Source organism: Cyprinus carpio, chromosome B20 (genome assembly GCF_018340385.1).
Source record: "Cyprinus carpio isolate SPL01 chromosome B20, ASM1834038v1, whole genome shotgun sequence".
Taxonomy (NCBI): Eukaryota; Metazoa; Chordata; class Actinopteri; order Cypriniformes; family Cyprinidae; genus Cyprinus; species Cyprinus carpio.
The window spans coordinates 16,586,585-16,604,725 of record NC_056616.1 but is presented as its reverse complement, the minus strand read 5'-3'; the positions used below and the strand labels follow the sequence as shown (position 1 = coordinate 16,604,725).

The 18,141-nt window shown below is 38.6% G+C and overlaps 1 protein-coding gene across 3 annotated transcripts in view; it reads right to left on the bottom strand.

Moving 5' to 3' along the window:
- The window catches only part of dpf3 (D4, zinc and double PHD fingers, family 3), a 36,826-nt gene that overhangs the window by 12,908 nt on the left and 5,777 nt on the right, over positions 1-18,141 (bottom strand). For 2 of the 3 annotated variants that reach the window (XM_019099026.2, XM_042746104.1), the window contains exons 2-7: positions 14,035-14,195; positions 11,771-11,878; positions 7,322-7,455; positions 6,070-6,165; positions 5,751-5,823; positions 4,944-4,985 (exon numbers count right to left, since the gene is read on the bottom strand). In XM_019099026.2, the coding sequence (XP_018954571.2) occupies positions 4,944-4,985; positions 5,751-5,823; positions 6,070-6,165; positions 7,322-7,455; positions 11,771-11,878; positions 14,035-14,195 (614 nt within the window). The remainder of the gene's footprint in view (positions 1-4,943; positions 4,986-5,750; positions 5,824-6,069; positions 6,166-7,321; positions 7,456-11,770; positions 11,879-14,034; positions 14,196-18,141) is intronic. The other variant, XM_019099027.2, reaches the window with a different exon arrangement.

Genomic DNA, 18,141 nt, shown 5'->3' with positions numbered 1-18,141 from the left:
AATAGAGGGGTTAACTTGAGTCGCACCGACACCGGACTAAGCACCTTAGAAATGGTAAATGGTCCAAAAAATTTGTGTCCCAGTTTACGTGAGGGGAGTATGAAGTGAATGTCCTGAGAAGACAACCAAACCTTCTGACCGCACACGTAAATTGGGGGCTTAGTACAGTGACGGTCCACGGACACCTTGTTCCTCTCACCAGTCCGTGTGAGGGATTCTCTGCTGATCCTCCAAATACAGAGGCATCTCTGAAGAAATGTGTGCATGGATGGAACAACGATGTCGGATTCTTGTGGAAGGGAATAATGGTGGCTGGTAGCCTAAACAGCACTGGAATGGAGACAAAACCCGTAGTCGAGACCGGGAGGGAGTCATCTCTGAAGAAATGTGTGCGTGGATGGAATAACGATGTCGGATTCTTGTGGAAGGGAATAATGGTGGCTGGTAGCCTAAACAGCACTGGAATGGAGACAAACCCGTAGTCGAGACCGGGAGGGAGTCATCTCTGAAGAAATGTGTGCGTGGATGGAATAACGATGTCGGATTCTTGTGGAAGGGAATAATGGTGGCTGGTAGCCTAAACAGCACTGGAATGGAGACAAACCCGTAGACGAGACCGGGAGGGAGTTATGCGCGTACTTGACCATGGAACTCGAAGACGGCGGTTCGCTCCTGGGTGGCAAGCTAGTTTGGATGAGTGGCCCCACTGTAGGACGCTAGTTTGAACTGACTCAGGCACAAACAACAGGCCCTCTGGGCACCCCGCGGGAATATTAGCGTTGCATAGCGCAGTGCAGACCTTGGACTCCACCCCCCAGGTGACCGCCGCCGCCACTACTTCCCGTTTGGGAGGCAGAATGGCCACAAGGAGGGTGGGACTAGCCTAAGCCTCAAAGATTCGCAACAGCACATCGGGTTTACCATTCTTGAACCCCGGGTGGTAAGAGATGGTGAACCCGAAAAACAATGCCCAACGAGCCTGCCGAGAATTTAGTCTCTTAATGGTGCGGATGTATTCGAAGTTTTTGTGGTCAGTCCAAAAGATAAACGGGACCCCCGCGCCCTCTTACCAGTGACGCCACTCCTCCAGTGCCAGCTTGACAGCAAGTAACTCCCTATTCCTGATGTCATAATTCCGTTCCGGTGGGATTAAATGATGAGAAAAGAAGGTGCAGGGATGTATTCTCTCGTCCGAAGGTGATCTTTGAGACAAAATTGCCTATCTGGGGTGGGCCAATCAACAACCACTTTTACCTTGGTGGGATCCATTCGGATACCCTCAGGAGAGAGAATAAATCCCAGGAATGGAACCGACCGTACGTGAACCTATCACTTCTCTACCCTGGCAAATAAACGATTCTCAAGTAGCCCCTGGAGCACTCGTCTGACGTGCTGGACATGATCATGCTCTGTCTGGGAGAAGATCAGGATATCGTAGAGGTAGACAAAAACAAACTGGTCAACCATGTCTCTGAGCATGTTGTTGACAAGTGCCTGGAAGACCGCCAGGAAGTTGGAAAACCCAAACGGCATGACCAAATACTCAAAGTGCCCCATAGGGGTGATAAAGGCGGTCATCCCCCTCCCTAATCCGAACTAGATGATATGCATTGCGTAGGTCAAACTTTGCAAAGATGGTTGCCCCCTCTAATAGCTTGAAGGCTGATGATATCAACTGCAAAGGATAATGATTTCTTCGCTGTGATGTCTTTCAACCCCCTATAGTCTATACAGGGGTGCAGCGAACCATCCTTCTTCTCCACAAAGAAAAAACCCTGCCCTAGCTGGAGAGGAAGAGGGACGGATAATGCCTGCTATCTGAGAATCGTGAATATACCTCTCCATGGCTTCCCTCTCAGGTCCGGACAGAGAGTAAAGATGCCCCTTAGGCCGAGAAGTCTATCGCACATTTGTAAGGGCAGTGCGGAGGCAGAGATGAAGCTCAGAACTCACTAAAAATGGCTCTCAAGTAATAGTATGCCTCTGGTACATCCACCAGATTCAACGGCTCCTCCTGGAACACAGAACAAGACATTACGGGGGAAAATGCAGCACCCAAACATTGAGCTAAACAAAAGGGGCTTCAAGCCAAAACAGCATTAACAGCCCAGTCAATGTGAGGGTTATGCTTGACCAGTTAGGTGTGTCCCAAAGCCACTGGAGCAGTGGGCGACTGAATGAGGAGGAACCGGATTTCTTCAGCATGATTGCTGGAAAGTGTGAGTGTGACAAACTTAGTGGCATGGGTAATACTGGTGAAAAGGGTGCCGCAAAGTGTTCTAGCCAATATAAGCTCGGCCAGGGCAACAGACAAATTCCCAAGCGTGTGGCCAGCCTAGAATCCATGAAATCGCCCTCCGCTTTAGGATCAATCAATGCAGACACCTGATCAGCAGTCTCATTAAACAGTAATGAGACTTGGAACTCAGAACCCACAGTAGAGACAAAGTTGACTGTCCAGGTGATAACGTCACTCCCTTACAGTAAGCTGTGCTCTCCGACCTGCATCGGCTCCTCCTCCGGGAAAGATGTTGGGAAGGCGTGTCACTCGCCACTCCTGCCGCAGCTCTAGTGACGGGCTCAGCAGGAAACATGCTCCTCCGATTTCAAGAATGGAGAACAAGCCGGTTGTCCACCCAGATGGCAAGTCGATCAAATCGTCCAGGTTAGAGGGCAGTTTGAGAGAATAGATCTCGTCCTTGATGTATTCGGCCAGACCATGGAGAAAATAGTCCCAGAGCGCCTTAGCATTCGTGCAACAGGATGCGGTGAGCATACGAAACTCGATAGAGTACCTTGATACCGACTGCTCTCCCTGTTGTAGCAGCGACAAAGCTTGTGCCGCCTCAGTTCCTCGAGCTGAGTGATCAAAAACCTTTTGTAGCTCCTCCGAAAAACTCTCAAACGAAGAACAGCAGTGATGTTTGTTATCCCACATAGCCGTTCCCCACTCTCTCACTTGACCCACCAGGAGCGTGATGGTAAATGCCACCTTGGACTGCTCTGTGGGAAAACAGGAAGGCTGGAGTGAGAAAGTCAGGGAGCATTAGGACAAGTAGGAGCGACTTATGTTAGGCACACCCGAGTATGGAGCAGGAGGATTGAGCTGTGGTTCAGCACGATGGAGAATGGCTCCATCGGGGTTGGGAGAAGACATTACAACTCGGGCAGCGGGAGGATTAGACTGCAGCTGATCAAGCTGCTCTGGCAGCTGGATGAGCTGGAGAGAGATCTCAGCGTACGCGCGGCGAGAAGCCACAAGTTCCTCCTGTTGCTGACCCAGAAGAGCGCCCAGCTGCACAAGGGCTAGGCGCAACTCCGTCTCCTCTACTGTGTCCATGATGTGGTGAGTAGATTCTGTCAGGTCCCCCCCCGGATAACAGCGGACTCAAATACAGAGAAGTAGGTGAAAAATGGAGATTTATTTCTCACAAGGCAAAACCAAAACAATAGAACAATCACAAAAACAGAGAACTAGTCCTTGGGTACTCCAGAGCCGGCTGGCAGAGTAATGTGGACCTCACGGGCTGTGGAAGCTGTCCCAGACCCAGCGTTCACACAGCTCAGGCGACCAGAGAGAGAGCGAGGCAACGAACAACTGTCTCTCCTCACTAGGTGTCCTGGGGTACAGTGAAACAAGGGAAGTGCTTGAATAAAAGCACTGATAATAATGTGAACACGGTACACACTAAACAATTTACTCACAAGGAAGGACAAGAAAGCAGAGATTATAAAGTAAGAGGGGAACAAGCGACAGGTGAGGGAGAAACAGCTTGTGATCTGTGCACCCCTGCCGTAAGATCAGCGCTGATTGCCCAGGTCACAAGCTGCCAAATGTGACGGGACAACACAGACAGCAGGGGGTGCCAATGAGGCACCCTGAACCATGTCGTAAGGATTTTTAATTAACATTTACAATGTGCATTTATGCTTAACGTATCCAACCATAGTGGGCTTAACTGTATTAAATGTCTACTAGTAGTGTACTTTAAATCTTAAAAGTTTGTAAAAACTGTGCTTGTAGATAATAAAATATTAATATAATAAGAGGCCACTTAAGTGTACTTAAAGAGGATACGCGTTCATGACTGTTTCTTAAAATACTTAAAAAGAGCATTTTGTAATTTTCAAATAAAGTTTTACTTTTAATTACATTTTAAATCTTTGTTTTATCATTTTTGTCATGCTCTAAAAAATGCACTTAGTTTTATGTGCTGACGAACATACAAAAGCACATTTTAAGCATATAAAATGATTAAACTTCAATACATATTTATTTTAATTGCAATTAAAATACAATTTACGTATGTCCTTCATTTAAAGTTCATTTCTCAAGTAAAGTATATTATTTAGAAAGTATGTTAAAAATGTACTTTAGCATGTACTACTTTTTCAAGGGGTAGTGAGATTTCATTAGTAATATATCTTCATCTAATGTGATCCTAAATCACTATAATCATATTTGTTAAAAGGGTATTCATGGTATTCTGTGGAAAATGTACTTTACTAGTATATATTTGATGTAACAGATGTTATTTTGTACAGACTGCTGAATCATATAGATGGACACAGGAATTATTAAAGCAGAACATATAGTATGGAAAAGGGAAGCAACTACATGCATTTCATTTCAGCAAACTGCACATCCAGAGTCAATGATTCCAGCAATGCAGCAGATTTTACCTAGAACAGGACCTGCAATCTAGATGCGTCAATGAAAAGGCTACGTGTTCAAGTTTTGCTATTTTAGCAGCGGTGTTGTTAGCCATGCGTGATAGCTTTGGCCAAGCAGCGTGAAATATTAGCAGCAGCTACAGAGAAAATACTGAACTAGATTATTTATGTTAATAAGCCCTCCCCGACATGAGCATTAAGTGTTTAGCCTTGTCATTAGCATAGCCCACATGTCCAAGCAAGAGGAAGATGGCAACATGGCTGAATACCTGAGTCAGCAGTTTTTGAGTTATGCTTTTGTTTGTATCTGTCTGAAACAGAGGAGACACAAAGCAAAAGAGAAGACAGAAAAAAAATACAGGAAGTAAGTTACATTCAAAGAGGCCTCTGGAACCCAAAGTGGCTCTAGTATCTCCTCGGGTAGTCACATGCTTTTGATATTATAACAGGCCACCATGCCAAGATGAGAAACACAGACGGGTACCATATGAAAAAAATTAAAGATATCTTTTAAGACCCAAAGTAGGACAGTCAACAATAGTATATTCAAAATAGTTCAAAACCCATGATTAAAACAGAGGTCAGAGACAATAAACATTCATTATTTTATTTGACAGCATTGTGGAATGAAAAATAAATACTACTATTATAAACCTACTAATTTATACTAATATTCAGTGGGGTCCGAAAATCTGAGACCTCTACGGTCTCTGTCTACTTTTATATCACATTTTTATAACTTAATTAAAAATAATTAAATACAAATTACATTATCTGCATTTTAATTAATTTGAGTGAAAAAAGTTAAAGAATGTCAGAAATGTGCTCATTTGTTAATTGTAAATATTTCTGATTCATTTTTTTCTTTTTTAAATTTCCTCTGAATTCAAAAAGTTTTTTTTTTTTTTTAAGTAACTCAGACTTTTGGACACAAATACATAATGCCAAATTAGGTTATTAATTTTTTTTTCTATTTTTCTGCACTTCTAATGTATACAAAATGATATATCTATTTCAAGTTGCTTAGACTTTAATGCACAAAGGCTGCATATGAAAGCAATGAAATTGACACTTACTGTCACACACATAGGGTTTATCCTGATCGTCGTTGGCCACTGCTTCTGTTCGCCTGCGCCCAGAGCCTCGACCCTGATCAACAAATAACAGACATTATATAATCACTTTCTTATTTTTAGATCATTTCTCATTCTTCTTTTCTTAGTCTCTGCACACACCATAAGTCAGAGAGATCAACACAAGTTTTTCATTTTCATGTTTTATTTCCCTCTCCCGTGTCAGTCCACCCTGTCTCAAGCGGTCTCTTTTTCTTGCTCTCACTTGCCTTTTTTCCTTCACACCATCCACAGACTTTGATGAGTCATGCTTATCACTCACCCTGCCTTTGTTTCGATGCTTCCTCTTTGGTGTGTCCACTTCAAAATCTTCATCGTCATGGAAACCATCCCCATTTTCATCTGCCTCAAGCACCCTCTGCAGAGAATGAAGAAAGTTGGGGTAAGCAATTAGATGACTAAGATCAATGCACTGCACAACAAAAGACAATAGTCTGCATATAGAGAGAGTGGAGAAATTTATTGCCATATATGGTTAATGGGGTCCTTAAAATGCTGGCATTTCGTAGCAACATAGTATAAGAAACACTAAAAGTGGATTGTTTGTATAAGTGGGTCATTGAATTATTCATTCAACCGATTCATTCAGGAATGAAACAGCACCTACTGTGTGTTGCTTCTCCTGTGGCTTCACTTGAAAGCATAAACAGATAATGTAACTGGCACAACTGGGTTTAAAATGTAAGTTAACTTAATATTAACTTTTATTGTATAAAAACAAGATTATATTCGCAGTCGTGCATTTTCTTGAATATGATATTTGGGTACAACGTCCCTCTTGCTTGAGTGATATTGTGAAAATATATAGTAATGTGAAGTGCACTGTGTAGAAAGCATGCTGCAGTTTGTATTTTGTTGAGTCTAGTGGTCCTTGCCCTAATAATGCGGTATTGTTTGCCAGAAGGTAGGAAGCAAAACAGCTTTCGGCTGGGGTGGATGGGGTCTCAGATGATGGATTAGGCTTTACAGTGACAGTAAATGGTGGATATCACTGATTGATGGTAGGCTGCATCTTAAAATGCTCTGTGCCATCACACTTTGCAAAGCATCTCTGTTGGGTTTGATAGTATTTTTGAAACATACAGTAATGCAGCTAGTAAAGAAGCTTTCTATGGTGCTAGAAGTTTGAGAGGTACGGTTTCCCCATGCAAGTTTTATGATATATTTTAACATTAGATGTCAAGTGGCACTCCAACCAAAACCAAAATGATTATTTATTAAACAAAAGTAACTGAAATATCCTTATATCAACCATTAAAGGCATAGGTCACCCAAAAATGAAAATTCTGTCATTAATTACACACCTTCATGTCGTTCCAAAATCGATAAGAGATTTTTGAGCTATGAGAATACATTTTGTGTGCAAAAGAGAACAAAAATAACGACTTTATTCAACTATTTTTTCTCTTCCGTGTCAGTCTTCGATGCACGATTGAAAACCACTCTGTAAGTCTGACACTGACTCTTAATAAATTATCGTGCATGTCCAAACCATCTGGAGCTGGATGTGTTACCTGGATTTCCAGTAGTGTCTCTTCCTCTTTGGAGTTATTGTTCCTCTTGTCCAAGATCCCATCACCTCGTAACAGTGCCTCCAGGGCCGTGGCCTCCGTCGCTGGGGCTTCTTTCTTGGCCATCAGCTCAGCCTCTAAACATAAAAAGAAAGTAGGCTGAGACAAATTTTATTACTTTCATAATATTTTGTGAAAAGATCTGTTAAAAAATTGTAATACATTACTTAGTATGTAGTATTTCTGTTTTTCTATATGTTTCTTACTATTTCCAGGTTTAAATAAAACCTAAGATTAAAATTCCAGATTTTTTCCCAGATTAAGGACCCCACTCTATATCTACTGTAAATAAGAGGTACAATCATCTAGATACACTGAGTGCATTAAATCACTTTTTCTGAAGTCACTTCATGAAGGCATCGGTTTCACACAGGCAGACAGATTTTGTGTGTGTGTGTGTGCTTTCCACCATAAGTTTGGGAAGATTTCTTGGACACACCAGCCATCAATATGTTTTACAGGGTGGATAGCTTTTCAAGGCTCATTAAAGGTCAGAAGCTCCAGGTGCTGAAGATAAAATGGAGGATGTGTGTGTATGGAGGAGAAGGCGGGAGAAAGCTGTGTCTCATTTCCCTCCCTATATCTTTATGATGTGAATTGGTATATCATAAAAATACTATCAAGCACTAGCAAGGCCCTGGATCCACTAAGCATTTGGACATTTGTGACACATCTACAAATGACATAACAGCAAGATCATGCATTCAAATATAGCTGAATCTAATATTTTCAACATTGCTATATCCATATTTTGCAACATGGAAGTAAGCTATTTTCTTATAATTTCTCATATAGTGTTCCTGTGGCTCAGTGGTAGAGCATTGTGTTAGCAGCGCAAAAGGTTGTGGTTTCGATTCCCAGGGAACCCATGTTAGGTTAAAAATGTTAGCCTGAATGTACTGTAAGTTTCTTTGGATAAAAGCGTCTGCTAAATGCATAAATGTAAAAAAATAAAGTGGATATGCATCATGTATTTGTTGTTAGCTGTTAAAATGCACCGTCCCATTATGAAGTATGTGCTTGTCTTGCATTTTTGTTAATCAAGCAAAACTCATTATGTATACATATATTACCTTTCAAACATAAAACAATTCTAATAAAGCAAGACACAAAATACTTACAATATAAATATCAGTAGTACCTTAGTAAAAAAATATACATACAGGCTACTACTGATCAAACATTTTGGGGACAGTAAGATAATTTTTTTGAATGTCTTTGAACAAATTCCCAATATTTAAGAGGGCAGAATTTTTTTTTTTTTTAAATTAACGATAAAGTAAATTAGTAATAATGTGAATTATTATTGCAATTTAAAATAACTGTTTTCTATTTCGATATATTTTAAAATGTAATTTATTCTTATGATGGCAAAGTTAAAAGAATGTTTAGCAGCCATTACATCAGTCTTCAGAAAATGTCTTATTGTTATCATTTTTGGAAACAGTTGTTCTGCTTAATATGTTTAAGGAAACTGACTCTTTAATGAATAGGTTGTGCAAAAGAACAGTTCTATCTGAAATATAATTTTTGTAACATTGATAGTGTATATATTGCTTGCCTAATAAATATATAAATTTCTTTATACATTTTTTTTTTGTCGTCTTTGTCTTTACAGCACATGAGGAACATCTGATGTTCACTGGTTGTTACCGTGCAATCTGGGTAGGAAGTGAACGTTTCAGTGCAGTGGAACCATTTTGACAATGGAGAGCCTTAAAAATGGATGACTCTCTGAGAAGTGCACTTATTGGTAAACTAAGAAGTGGATTGAAACACACCCTTAGGTCTGTCATAATATTTGAATTGTTTTCTGATCTATAATCTGCATCAGTGGAGTTAAAGTGTTCCCAGAAGCTGTGGTTTCTGATGGCCATATCATGTGTTTGCTGTAAGATGCTCCTACTCAGTATGTGTACATGATTGAGAATGTTTTTATGAATCTCTGTCCTTGTCTTTATTCTCTTTGTGTCTGATTGAGCCGAGACACACTCTTCCCCTGGGAGAGGAGCTGAAAATAGCTCAGACTGCCAGTCAGGGGCTGATTGCAGCCGCCCATCCCCCTTTTTCAAGCCGCCAATCATGAACGAGAGGCTAAGAGAGGTTGATGTCTACAGACACAAATCATAAGGTCTTAATCATCACAATATAATACAGCACTGCGATATTTATGCATGCCATTAAATCACGACATTGGCACTGAAAAGGCATGCGCTGACTGGAAAGACTACTGCTTTAAATTAAGAGTTAAGCAAGATCACTCTGAGGAGTCCGCTTCACATGGCATCTGTAGAGCATAATGAATATATCAGTTTACTGAGATGCAGCTATTTGGTGTTGTCACAGTGACGTGATTATATAGCAGACAAAATAGCCTGATTGAATCAGTTTATTGAATTAGAGCCTGTTCTACATGCCATATCTGCTGTGGAGAAAAAGACAGCGTATGAAGATTTACATTGGAATTCAGCTTGCTTGCTTGTCGTTATGAACCAGGCTTGGACGGGATACTGGACACCAAACCTGTTTACAGTGGCTGAGCACCCAGAAATGTACAACACAAACACATTTCAGACAGGAAGCGTAGGAATGATGTCCTGCTGTAACAGAGCAGAATTATGCCTCGCTATAGTGTAAATATTACGATTCCAGGACTCTGGAAAACACATAACTTAAAGGGCTAGTTCACTAAAAAATTAAAATGATGTCATTATTTACTTATATTCATGTTGTTCCAAAGCCCTTTGACTGACTTTCTTCTGTGCAACATGGCATTTAGTGACAGTAAAGACATTTATAATGTTACAAAAGATATTGTATTTCAAATAAATGCTGTTCTTTTTAAAGGGATACTCCACACCAAAATTAAAATTTTGTCATTAATTACTTATCCCCATGTCGTTCCAAACCTGTAGAAGCTTCGTTCATCTTCAGAACACAATTTAAGATATTTTGGATGAAAACCGAGAGGCCTGTGACTGTCCCATAGACTGCCAAGTAAATAATAGTGTCAAGGTCCAGAAAAGGCATGAAAGTCGTCGTCAGAATACTCCATCTGCCATCAGACGTGCAATCTGGATTATATGAAGCAACAGGAACACTTTTTGTAAGCGAAGAAAACAAAAATAACGACTTTATTCAATAATTCCTTTGTCAACGGTCTCTGTGTGGCGCGGATGATATAGAAGAGCAGCATTCAGTGATATGAAGAGACACAGAGGAGACTATTGACAAAGGAATTATTGAATAAAGTCATTATTTTTGTTTTCTTCGCTTACAAAAAGTTATTTATTTGGCAGTCTATGGGACAGTCTCAAGCCTCCAGGTTTTCATCCAAAATATCTTAAATTGTGTTCCGAAGACGAACAAAGCTTTTACGGGTTTGGAACGACATGGGGGTAAGTGATTAATGACAAAATTTTCATTTTGGGGTGGAGTATCCCTTTAACTTTCTACTCATCAAAGAATCCTGAAAAATATATATCATGGTTTCCACAAAAATATTAACTGTTTTCAATATTGAAAATTATAATAAAAAGCTTTCTGAGCACATATTAGAAGAATGATTTCAAAAGGATTGACACTGAAGACTGGAGTAATGACTGCTGAAAATTCAACTGTACCATTACAGGAACTAAAAATTATATTTTAAACTATATTAGAATAGAAAACATTTATTTTCAATTGTAATAATATTTCACAATATTACTGTTTTTAACTGCATTTTTGAGCAAATACATACAGCCTCTGTGAGCATATGAGACTTTCAAAAACATGAAAATATCTTAGCGACCCCAAACATTCACACTGCTCAGGAGAGGTGTCGTTTGACTTGAGGGGGGCTTTTGAGGGGTTAACTGCGGATCCTGCATGACACTTGGTAGGAGTTATTTTGTCATTCAAATCCTTCTTCTGATATCTTCATTATTGGAAAGCAATCACACTTTACTTGAGGGCCTGAATCAGTTTTATTCACTGTTTTTTGCTGAACTCATGCTGGCTGAGTTCCAAGTGAAGGTCAGGGGTTCTTATATTGCTTTACTGCTATTGTATTTCCAGGGACTGCTAAGAAAATAATAGAGTGGCTTTCTTGTTGACACAGACAGGCCTTTATGCGCCTTTATCGAGTTCTTCAAGCCCTTCTGTAGCCCCCCATCAGTCCACAAGACTTACACTCTAATGCTGCATGGCCAAATGATTAAAGGGGCCCGGTCAGGGCACACACAGACACAGGGAAGGATAATGAGACCCAGATGGGCCGGTTCTACAGCCTCTGAATGACCTTAGAGCAAAGAAGCAAGGATGGAGAGAGAAAAGAGCAGCAAGAAAGAATTCAAAACCAAAATGTAAGCTTGAGAGAAATCACACAATTAGCCGCAACCATGATCTCACCGAGTCGAAGTTCACAAAGGCGAAGCTGGGGGTCAAGTGGCTGGTGAAGTCGCCTCTTCTTTCTCCAGCAACGTGCAGGGTACGTGTACATCTGACCTGCTGCCAACCCTGCAATCAGACAGTAGTAGCACGGTTTGAATTGGCTCTTTCACACATTCTTCATATAAGCCCTATTTGGATGGGAGTATTTTTGTAGACAATATTTAGGTTGAAATTAATAATGGAGGACATGTGTAATTTCATATACCAGTTTGGATTAGAATCTATTGTCTTCATGTGAATGTTATGAGATGTCAAGTGCTCTTAGGTTGAAGAAAATGAAAAAAGAAAAAAAAAACTGCAGAAATTAACAATAAAAAAAAAAAAAAAAAAAAGAAGTCTCCTATGATCAACAAGGCTGGATTTTTTTGATAAAAATATAGTAAAAACAGATTTACTGTGAAATAATATTACAACTTACAATAACTGTTTTCTATTATAGTATATTTCAAAATATTATTTATTTAGGTGAAGGCAAATCTTAATTTTTAGTAGTCATATTTTAGTAGTCAAGAATTGAGAGCAAGACAAACCCAGAATAAAATAACATCCAATAAACACTGGTCTACCACAAAGTGTAGGGTGTGGTTGTTGTGGATTTTTGATGTGAGGGGCTGTGTCTATTTTTGTGTGGTTTTCTGGAGGCATATTGTTCCCTTTGGCAGCTGTATATCTAGATATTGGCTGTTTTGGTAAGATAATAAGGAAAGGAATGCTGTGGAAAGACTAGAGACATACTTTTGTCCCATTACATTGAATAGAGCAATGCATTGTTTAACATGCTACAAACTTGCAATTTCCTAAACACTAGTACGCTGTAAAAACACACACCAACATATAGTCTAATTGCACTCTCTGTGCATTAAAATGAAATTCATCAGTCTTTATCGTTAAATCATGCTGCATTTTAAGTGGATTTTAAAATCGAAGTGTACACTCCCAAAGTCCAACTTATCCAAATGCCTGTGGTGAGAAAAAAAAAAACGACTGGACATGATGCAGTTTAGCAATTTGAAACATTTTGTTAGATGACTGTGTCTTGAGACGACAGCACTCAATAAACCCCTTTATCCAATTTGCAGTTCATTTAATGCACATGAACACATATGCAATATAAGAAAAATATTGCTGATATATGTTAGCATACTGCACCTTTTCATTAAAAGGAGAGTTCACCCAAAACATCTTTTACTCACTGTCGTGTCATCCCAATCTCATATGACTGACTGGCTGTTAAGCTCCAAGAACACAAAAACACACACAAAAAAATAAATAAAAAAAACACAACAAAAACGACAACAACCCCCCCCCCCCCATAATTTTTACATTCAATAGTTCTCATCAGAAACAGGCTGAAATTTAACCCTTTATTCAGTGATAATCCTACTGTCCACTGAACTGTTAACTAAAAACCACCGTGACCAGATCAGTCACTGAATTCATAAACAAATCAGTTTTGTTAAACATTCACTTTGTTGAAAAGAGTGATTCATTCACTTACAGTACACAGATGTCAAGTTTAACTTTCAGTAAGTTCCTCACATAAAGTTACTGTATGGTGGACCACTTATTTATTTATCGTTTTATTAAATGTACACAAGTCTTATAATATTATTATATAATAATTATTATATATTATTATTATTATTATTATTATTATATTTATATTTATATATAAGCCTTGTATGTGTTTTATTATATAATATTATTACATTTGTATATAAGCCTTGTATGTGTTTTGCTATAATATAATATAATATAATATAATATAATATAATATAATATAATATAAAGCAGCACACCTCACTTTTCAGAACGATGAGCTTTGTAAAAAATCGACGTGTTTCAGAAAGGCGGGGCAGAGAGGCATAACGATAATGTACGGTGTGTGGAAAATAATGTGGTTTTTGAACCTTAAACTGTGTAAACACACTGCATTACACCAAATACACAAAATAATGTTATTAAAATAAAATAATGTTATAGCATCTTCATATGACCCCTTTAAAAGACTGTGAACAGTCACTGTATGAAAAATACCACTTTTTTAGTAGATTTTTGAAAGTTACTGTTTTTTTGTTAAGACTTTTTTGAAAATAGTATTATCATAATGTTTTTTTTTATTATGAAGGGAAGTTAAGTATAAAATAATTTTTTGGTCAACTTTTTATTCTGAATCTTTTTAATGTTAATGTTATTTTAAAAATAAATGCAGAATGTGGTACCTGGCCCCCGGTGCCGCTTCTCCATCCAGATGTAACAGTTGTTCTGAGCTACGCCCGTCTGAGAGTCCAGGAAGGGCATGCGTACGCTGCGCTCCGCACACAAGCGGGCATTGTAGCTGCGACAGTGCTCAATGGCCTCCCTGTAGAACTGGTCCCCGAGCCTGAGGAAGACACATTTGGTGAGGAAACCTGGTTTTAGCATCAACATGCCAGCCCATACTAGTGTGGACCTTCAACAAATAATTAAGAGTATCTAAATACCTCACTGCAGGCTAAACTTCCATACGTTAGTCAGACAACGAAGATGTTTAGTTATGAAAAGCCGTCTTTGGAAAAGATAGGGCTATTTCTGTTGGCTAATAACACCGCTGCAGATCAATAAAGCTTCAAGTGTTTTGTGCTGTTGAGTCTCTGGTCATGCTTTCTTTTCAATTCACTTTCCCACAGTGTTATCCATGTCATTCTCTAGGTAGTCAAAAGGCACAGAGATGTGACTACTAATTTCCAAACAGAAAGACAGAAGACAGACTGGACCTGAGCCAGCCTGCATGGCTTCTCTCCCCATAACTGCCTCTTGTTTCGATTAGATCACTCTTCTCTGGACTAGAGGATACACAGATATGTGAGGAATGCTGGGCTGGACAAAGAGGAGTATTCCAACCCAGCATAGTGACACAAAGAGCCTCAGTGTTTGGAGGGAGCAGGAGAGAAAAAGAACAGGCAGGTATGAAAAGCAAAGGCCTGAGAAAGACAAACGAGACAACTAACATTTGATAGCCTAGTCTACTCCCAAAAGTAGCTTTGAGAATTGAGAACCAGTTCTTATTTAGAACCATTTCCATTCAAATAAAACTGTTACTGTTCTGGAACATCTGTAAATATGAGCAGAAACAGTTCATGACCCTCATGTTATTCCGAACCTGTGACTCTTTGACCCTGTTTACACTTGGCATTAAGATGCGTTTTGGTCGATCGGATCACAAGTGGACAACACTAAATACTAGTGTAAACAGGGTGTGAAACGTTTTGAGCTCATCCACTTTCGACCACTTCAAGAGGTAGTGTAGAAAGTGTTTTGGTAGTTTTGAGCTTGTCTACTTTCGACCACTTCAAGAGGTAGTTGAAAACACATTAGTCTGGATTTCTTTCGTGTTTCAAGGATGCACGCTTATCAGATGGGATTTACACGTCCGTTTAAAAATCCGTTTTATGATGGGTAGTGACCAGTGTGTTACGAAACCAACTCTGACTAATTTGGAAACTGGTTGGAGTGTCAACCAGATTCCAAATTTCAAATACTAATTTCCAAGTTAGTTATTTACAGTATTACTGTAAGTATAGTATTGTTAACACAAAATCAATATTTCACTTTTAAAATATAACAGTCAATACCAATATATTGCAACATCCCTATTTTGGACTGTTTTCTTCAAACATTCTTCAAAATGTTTGTGTGTGTGTGTGTGTTCCACAAAAGAATGTAAGACACACAGGTTTAAAATGACATGAGTGTGAGCAGCCTAAATGATGATAGAATTGTCATTTTTTGGCTTTTTTTTCTTTGTCACATCTGACATGCCACACTGATATATATACACACACACAAAGTATTGTATGCGTTTAGGTAAAATACCAACTGCTACATGGAATAAATATGAATTGTATTGTGAATTTCAAATCACTAGAATAAGCCAAATAACCAGAATTGATATTTGAAATAAAAATAGAAACCAAAATTCCTTATGTTACCAGTCTCTACCCAAAAGACACTGAGAACAGTATCATCTCGCAAATCAGCTGCTGAATTCTTGATTCTTTTCGTCATTCATCTCGAAAACCTCTAGATTACATCTACATTTCTTCCTTCCTCCAGCATTCACTATATTCCACTGCACCCTTTTTCCTGGGCTTCCTGTGAGCATTATTTCCCTGAAATGAAATGCCTGTGCTATCAGCTGGAGACTGCAGGAGTCATTATGTAAGTTGCAGTGACAGAGGCCCGCATTTGAGCGCCCACGACCTGTAGGAAAGCCGCTATCACCATAATCATCAACATGCTTCACTAGACTAAACGGCCCTGATGGCTCTCAGCTGAAGTTTCCTCTCAGAGCTGATCTATAACGACTTTTCAGCACCTTAAACAAAACCATAACAGCCCCTAGAGATGACAAGTGCTTACCAATGAGCGGCTGATGATGACGGTGTCTATCAACACCATCTTAAGGAGAGAGCTTGTGTGTGGACACCACGCTTCATACAGCCTCCCCCATACAAAACCTCTACTATAAACACACCGTGTGTTCACGGCCTCCTGTATTACACTCGAGGCAAGGACTCTGGTCAACAGAGTGGAGCAGTTATGTAAACAGTTAGACTGGCGTGTTGGAAGACACGTATTCTCTCTGCCACTTCCCTGAAAGCACGGATGAAGAGAGCGTCTTGAAGGTCGTTGAGATCTTCACTCTTTTAATGTTGATTAGTTATGGGCTAAAGAGAATAGAAGAGATTTTTATTAAATCTGTCACAGTATTTGATTTCCACAACCTCAAGAGCATGAAGCTACTATAGATGATGCATGTTTTACAAGTGTGTGGTCAGGAAACACAAATGTGACTTTGGTGAAGTAAAATCCTTTAACTTTGAAAGTGAAAGGTTAAAGCGGGGCTTCTCACAGTCTTTGTGAGCTCACCAAAATTGTGGGATGGTACGACAATGGAATGTTTTAGGGTAAACATTCAGCTAGGTGTCATAACAAGGCATTTTGGGTTTCAACTCTTCTGTAAGCTGAGAGGTTTTAAAGATATGTAGACCAGTGCAAAACCTCTACAATGAATGATGAATGGAAAAAGCCTAGACCTTAATTTTGCACAGATTATGTTGTTAATTGTTAAAGAGGTCAATCAAATAAATGAAATCACCAAACAAATGTAACAGAATAAAAAGAAGAAAGAAAGAAAGAAAGAAAGAAAGAAAGATACGCTTTTTTTAATTACTTGATAATTCATTCTAAAATATTATTAAATATTAAGTGTTGATACACAAAATGAGAAACTTTTTATTATTTTTGCATTTTGATAAAATAAAAAAATAATAATCCTTATACTGCAACAATGAAAATATGATTATCTTCCTTTTTATGATTACCGGTATAATAATAATCATTTTATTCAATCATTTGTTCTTATTGCATAATTTCAATTCTGTATATTTATGCTCAATAAATATTGTATATTAAATAAATCATCATTATAAAATTATCATTCATTATTATTATTATTATTAAAAATAACTTTTTGCATTTTGACACAATAATAAAAACTTATACTGAACGATAAAAGCATTATCTTATTTTTATTAATAATAATGTTAACTATTATTGTATTTCTGGTTGTGTTATGTTATTATTTTCATATTTTATTATTTCCACATTTTCATATTACTAGAGATTTATCAAGATTGTTGTTACTATATATTACATGATATAAATTATTAATAATAATGTTTTCTTAAGAATAAATGGTGGCACTGATTGTTAGACCCAATATCAGATATAGAAGAATAATATATATTTACATTGATGCATTTGGCAGAAGCTTTTAATCTTTACAGAAGCTTTATTACAGACCGAAAAGCAGCAGACAATATGTTCTCACTGAGAGGTAGAGCAAAGAAAATTAGCTGCAGACTAAACATTTATTCAGTCTTCACACATCCAATTCAAATGCATTTGTAAACAAGCGTTTTTCTATCAGCCTGTTTCAGCCTCGATGAAAACTGTAAATGAACCTTCTGCACTGAGCCATGTGCTTTGTGCCTGGGCTGCTCTTAGGAAATTAATACCTATTCTTTATTCAACAGAGCAGAGCTGTGTGTAACTCAGAGGCTGGAGGCCCCTTTACTCAGCCAGCGTCTATATTCATATTACTTGAACAACAGGGGTGTCTCCTTTGTGTCTCAAAAGAACATAGCCACACTTCTTAAGGATGTAGACGATGTCTTTCATATTCAAATGACCCCTTTAGTTTGATTTAATCCGAATGGGCTCTCTAAGGACAGGTGTCCATGAATAATCATTGGCTTAGGTAGGCGTTGCTCTGAGAATTATTG